This window comes from Zea mays, chromosome 7, assembly GCF_902167145.1.
Source record: "Zea mays cultivar B73 chromosome 7, Zm-B73-REFERENCE-NAM-5.0, whole genome shotgun sequence".
NCBI classification, from domain to species: Eukaryota; Viridiplantae; Streptophyta; class Magnoliopsida; order Poales; family Poaceae; genus Zea; species Zea mays.
The window spans coordinates 160,192,709-160,198,911 of record NC_050102.1 but is presented as its reverse complement, the minus strand read 5'-3'; the positions used below and the strand labels follow the sequence as shown (position 1 = coordinate 160,198,911).

Here is a 6,203-nt window from a genome sequence, read left to right as displayed (position 1 = left end):
CAGGTTGTGAAAAAAAAAACTTCACAATCCGTGGGACCATCTACAAAGCTGTTCACTGTCTGCGTCCCTTCTAACAAAGATGGCTGCAAGCGGTCGCTTTTAGAGGAAAGCAACTTATAGAAGACTAACATCCCAAGAGTACATATAGCCTGTAGCTTCATCGAGTCACCCTGAACAGCAAAGAAGAGCAGCATACTAATTTCGCTATATAATAATATATGTATGTACCTTAACTGCCAAATTTTATTCAATTCTCTCCCCTGCTTCTTTATCACTCCTATTTTCCAGATGACATATACATCAAAAAGGGGGATGCTCTCTGTTGGCTTCCTGCTCCTGCGTATGATATACTAATTTCGCTATATAATATACGTTATCTACTGATTTGGATTTTTTCTTCATAGCAGACCAGGAGAAACTAGAGTTCCAAATCGTAGTCTGTGTCAACCAGTTCAATCTCATCAATCTTATCAGGTCATCTCAAGTCCAGTGACTCATCAACCAGGTACATACTTTTAGGATATTTTTATCATTTAAACGCCATATATTGTTATGTGCCTGTTAGGCCCGTCGGGCCGTGGACCGGCCCGGCACGATTATTAACCTAGCGAGCTGTGTTTGGGCCTCGCTTGGGGCTCGTGGGCCGGCACGATATGACCCGCTAGCTAATCCGTGCCGGGTCTAGCCGTGCTCGGGCCTATTTGGACATCTATACAATAGGCTATTTAAATCCATCCCGCACGTGCGCCACGTCAGCCGTCAGCTTTCTCCTCGTGGTCGTGGTCGTGGCCCCGCCGTCCCGTGCGCCAACGCCAAGTCGAGGCACGCGGCCAGTGGTGCCCTCGTCCTCGAATCGTCAATGAGCACCGGCGCCGCGCCCCTCCTCCACTCTACCCGCACAGCGCCCCTCGCCCCCACACCCCAACCCAACCATCCGCTCCTTGTCGCCTTCCGACGCTGAGTTTGCTGGTGTCGATTTGCGCCGGCGGATGCTCGATCTGGTAGCTGCATGTGCCGACCTACTCGTCGAATCCGGTGAGCGCTCGGCCTTCCTCTCTATCTTCTCTATCCAAGAGAGGCCTCTGACGCCCGTTTACTTGCGGATTGGAGGAGGGTTTCCCTTTCGTTGGGGTGGGCGGCTGGTTTTGGGGGTCGTGAAAAGAAACCCCTTCGCCTTGATATGGGATTGGGGTTCTATTGGAGCCCCCAAACCCCCGAATGGTAGTTTTATCTTATTTATTATGGATGGTGGTGTTCTCACTCTGTTGGGGATGCTCTACATGTTCACTGTTTGCACTACACTGCATCATAAAAGGGGTAGCATAAACGATAACCAGAATGTATGAATCGGTGGGCACTGCAAAGGCATGAAGCAAATTTCCACAAAATAATTGTTGAATCACATAGAAGAAATCAGACAAAAAACAAGAAAGAGAATGAAAGTCACTCGAATTCAACTATGGTATGCTAGCTAGCAATGGCGGAGGACACAAAAAAAGTTAGGTATGGCTGAATATAGATAGAACACATAGTTTAGCAAAGTCGTCAACAGTGGTGGAGGACACAAAAAAAGTTAGGTATGGCTGAATATAGGTAGAAAAAATAGGCAATGCCGAAGGCTCCAGGAGTCAAACACACGACCCACACATTCGAGGTCCAAGTCCTTAACACCACACCACAATCCCTCAGTTGCTATAAGCAAATATATAACGATTTTAAAAGTTTAGGTATGGCGCACGCCACACTACGCCATAACGAGTCCTCTGCCACTGCTAGCTAGTGCAATAAAAGCCATGTTCTCAAACAGGTTACCTTGAGTTATGGGTAAAGCTATGTCCAGTTTATTGGAAACTAGCAGCTTGATCAAGAAGTGAACTAACTCTGAGATTTCCTTTTAGCAAGTAACACCACATGACATTCGTGTTAGCAAATGCATTTTATTTGAGGTTGCTAAAACTGGTGGGGTAGACCTCCTTTTCGTTTCCTCAGGTTTGAATGAAACTAAACACATTGCTAGCAAAACAAAAGATATAAATAGAGGACTTTGGTAGCTGGGTGAATGAAAAATGGCTTTAGCCTTATGAGCAATTCTTGTTTGGTCTTTTTATGATTGAATCCTCATCATGAGGTAATGCCTACTTGTAGTCTCTTTCATATTGTTGTTGGCATTGTAAGTTATTAGGCCATTTTACTGATGTAGGTTTAATATGTGGTGCATTATGTTGCTTTGCTCAGTGTCTTTTCCCCTTTTTAAAACCAGCAGTCTTGCATCATGCTATGCTTAGTTTCTTTTTTTTTTTGTTTTGGATTTTCAGTTATCTAACGTAATGGATGGGCAAGGCACAAAGCACAGGATTTTGATGGTGTCCGACTTTTTCTTTCCAAACTTTGGTGGGGTGGAAAGCCATATCTACTACCTGTCACAATGTCTACTTAAGCTTGGCCATAAGGTCCTATTTTCCTCATAAACTATATAGCTTTCTGTTTGCTTACTGATTTTTTAGGATGTTAGATGCTCTTAACAAATATTCATCCAATAAACTAATGATTATTATTTTTATCTCCAATCTGCTAATTTCATCAGATTCTTTACCCTTATCTGTGTTATACTAGACTTTTAGGATCTTGCATGTATACTGAGATGCTATCGGACTGGACAACATGGGCATGCATAGTAGATCATTAACTGTGAGCTGCCAGATTTTGAGCATTGTTTTGAACAAAATTAATGTGTTTTCCCTAGGTTGTTGTCATGACACATGCATATGGAAACAGATCTGGAGTACGATATGTCACAAATGGTTTAAAGGTCTATTATGTACCATGGAGGCCATTCCTGATGCAGAATACACTTCCTACACTATCCTTGACGTTTCCAATTGTAAGGACAATTATTATTCGAGAGAAGATTTCTGTCGTGCATGGACATCAAGCTTTTTCAACACTGTGTCATGAAGCATTAATGCATGCTAGGACAATGGGGTACAAAGTTGTCTTCACAGATCACTCACTTTATGGTTTTGCTGATGCTGGAAGCATTCACATGAATAAGGTTCTGCAGTTTACTCTTGCAGATATTGATCAGGCAATATGTGTCTCACATACAAGCAAAGAGAACACTGTCTTGAGGTCTGGGATATCTCCAGAGAAGGTTTTCATGGTTCCTAATGCAGTTGACACTGCAATGTTTACTCCCTCTCCCAAGCGCTTAAACTGTGATGAAATAGTTATTGTTGTGGTCAGTAGGTTAGTATACCGAAAAGGCGCCGACCTTCTTGTTGAAGTCATTCCAGAAGTGTGTCGGCTATTTCCAAAGGTGAGCTTGAGCTACATCACAATTTAAGTCAAATAACCCAGGTGAATTATGTATGTACACACTAAGGGAAAACCTTTGTTATGCAGCATATAACAAACTTGATCACAAAATGTTTTAATTGGAACAAAGTCTATGACAGTACATTTTTATTGGACAGTAGAGTTTTGGCTGTTTTCATGAAGTTATCTTGCACCATTATTTTCTTGCTGTATGTATTGTTTTGGATTTAGTTAGTTGGTTGTGTGTTGCCGATTCACGACTCCATGGACTTGCCAGGTTCACTTTATTGTTGGTGGTGATGGTCCAAAACGTGTGCGCCTTGAAGAAATGAGGGAGAAGTTCTCCCTTCAGGATAGAGTTGAGATGTTAGGAGCTGTACCTCATGCTCAGGTGCGATCGGTTCTGATATCTGGACATATATTTTTGAACAGGTAAATTCTTCCTACATTTTTGTCATTTCATGTTGAAAATCTTGTTTCTACTTTCTAGTGTGTTCATCTTCTTGATGGACATCGATCTTGATCCATTTGAATTTGGGATGCATTTTCTGCGTTAGCAATAGAACTTTTATGTTCTTGATTGAAGTGCTCTTGAATATGTTGTCCTAAAACACAAACTAGGAATATGATTTAATACACAAGTTTATTCATGGAAGTAATGGGGAGTTTTTTTTTCTGAATTCTAAATATATTGAGATGGATCATGAGTTAACTGAAGGATGGTAATTTTTTGCTCATCTTGCATTACTTACCCTCATTGCCAATCATATACCATAATGCTGTAGAGAAACTTGATGATAGGAAATTTAATCTCTGTGACATGCAAAGGGTTTGACCATTTTATGTATACATACTGTAAGTAACACTGAAATGTAACCTTTGTTATTTTTAGTTCACTCACAGAGGCATTTTGCATAGCCATTCTAGAAGCAGCTAGCTGTGGACTGTTGACAGTGAGCACTAGAGTCGGTGGTGTCCCTGAGGTATGTGGTTATGATCTTCAGTTTCTCCTTTGCAGAAAATCCCTACCTTGGTTAGCTGATTTTCCAGTTTCATGCAATTTATCATTTCTCTTTTCAGGTTCTTCCAGATGACATGATAGTACTTGCAGAACCAGCTCCTGGAGATATGGTAAGAGCTGTCAAGAAAGCCATCGACATGCTACCTGGAATAGACCCCCAGATTATGCATCTTCGGGTGAGCCTGAACTCTCAACATTCCTCAACTTATTTGAACTCTGCATTGTACCATTTCTATTGTGCTTATTTTGCATTAGCTTCTATTTAGTTGGAGTTTCATGTGCAAGGTCCTTGGTATTGATTCAGCTTCTTCTGTTTTGGATCTTAGATGAAAGAACTTTATAGTTGGGACGATGTTGCCAAAAGAACTGAGATTGTTTATGATCGTGCAATGGAATCTCCAACAACAAATTTACTAGATCGCCTTCCCCGGTTAGTAAACACAAGATTTTGACGACTCATCTTGTTTCTTCAAATAGATTTTGTCAATGAAACAATATATATATGTTTTTATGGCTACCATTGACTGGCTTATTCCATCATCCTCTCCTGTTGTCATGCTAAATATATTTACATGTTATTTTATCTGTGTCAAATAATTTTAGGTCTTAGTCCATTTGTGATCCATATCTTCACATTTTAACTGTCATCAAAACTGAAATACATTTGCTATTTTGGTGCCTCTAATATTGTATCTTACTTGTAGGTATCTTACTTGTGGATCTTGGGCTGGAAAACTGTTTTGCCTAGTTATGATCATCAATTACCTACTATGGCGCCTTTTAGAATTTCTACAGGTATATGTGTATATCCATGCATTCTCTCTCCGTTTACCTGTTTTTAGATTCCATGGAATCCTTACACGAGTTTTTTGCCCTCAGCCTGCTGTAGGTATTGAAGAAGTCCCAGATATAGGCCCACTACATGCTCATTTAGGTTCAAGGAATGATGAGGCTCAAGAGAAGTGAAACTTAAACCTTTGTCAGTTTTGAAACTGTTGGGGACTTGAGGTGGCAGTCATGGTATCTTCTGCTTGTCAGCATTCGTTCTGATCCACATGCCAGTGTATGCCTTTATGATATGGCCCCCGCACAGCATTTTCTCTTGAAGCTTCCTGTCTCCGTAGTCGCAGCTGAAAGAGAGTGGAACGCCTTGATTTGTAGGATTTCTTGTCATGCTGGTTAAAGATATGGTCCGAGTCTCTGTCATTGCCAGCTTCTTTTTCTTCTTCTGCGTAATGCGTAGTGAGTGGATGGCCTGCGTTTTAGGCACGTCATCAAAACCAATTATCTGCTGGAAAGTTGGTACTCTCTTGCCACCATATTGCAGTGATTTAGCAACTAGAAGTCTTGATTGGCATGTTGACACACAAATTCCTACTATGTTTGATGTCTTGTATCATGTCGGAGCACCAATTCCTGCTGTGTTTGTGATGTAATAAGGCCAATTCCAACCAGCGACGTGAGACCAATCGTCCAATCTGCATGGATCCAGTCGATGATACTTTTTTGAATTGTTTGATAAGTTCGTCAAATCCTCAAAAACAAGTACACAAGCTTTGTCTATGAAATACCCTTATATTCTTTTGGATATATCGGAGTTTATCTACCTATCATAATGAACTCTGACTTCTCCGTCTCTTCCTGTAGCTACCTCAGGGCTAAATTAATGGATTCATGTTGGTTCAGACATCTTAACAGTTCCGAATATTTACAAAAGGTTATCGATTTACTAAAGACTGCCTGCCTAATTGGTACTCGATCTCTCTATTTTTATTTATTTATCATGTTTTAGTTCAAAAATAAACTAGTGTAGCGATAAATATTTAAGAACGGAAGTAGTACTTAGTATCTATTAAAATTTCTTTGA

The 6,203-nt window shown here is 40.7% G+C and overlaps 1 protein-coding gene across 8 annotated transcripts; it reads left to right on the top strand.

The window, feature by feature from the left end:
- Positions 1-749: 749 nt before the first annotated feature.
- LOC103633205 (phosphatidylinositol N-acetylglucosaminyltransferase subunit A) lies at positions 750-5,946 on the top strand. 8 transcript variants are annotated; one of them, XR_004851563.1, is made up of 10 exons: positions 750-1,035; positions 2,316-2,450; positions 2,744-2,982; positions 3,062-3,316; positions 3,593-3,747; positions 4,219-4,298; positions 4,396-4,512; positions 4,663-4,766; positions 5,041-5,131; positions 5,216-5,790. XR_004851563.1 is itself a non-coding variant. In XM_008654903.4 (10 exons), exons 3-10 carry the CDS (start codon positions 2,824-2,826, stop codon positions 5,300-5,302), a joined length of 945 nt encoding a protein of 314 aa, XP_008653125.1. In that variant the 5' UTR covers positions 799-1,035; positions 2,316-2,450; positions 2,744-2,823; the 3' UTR covers positions 5,303-5,946. The 8 variants fall into 8 exon arrangements, 5 of the variants coding, with proteins under 5 accessions (XP_008653121.1, XP_035816989.1, XP_008653123.1 ...); XR_004851564.1 differs by having other exon boundaries at positions 781-1,035; positions 3,075-3,316; positions 5,216-5,946; XM_008654903.4 differs by having other exon boundaries at positions 799-1,035; positions 2,744-2,881; positions 3,075-3,316; positions 4,208-4,298; positions 5,216-5,946.
- The last annotated feature ends 257 nt before the right edge of the window (positions 5,947-6,203 follow it).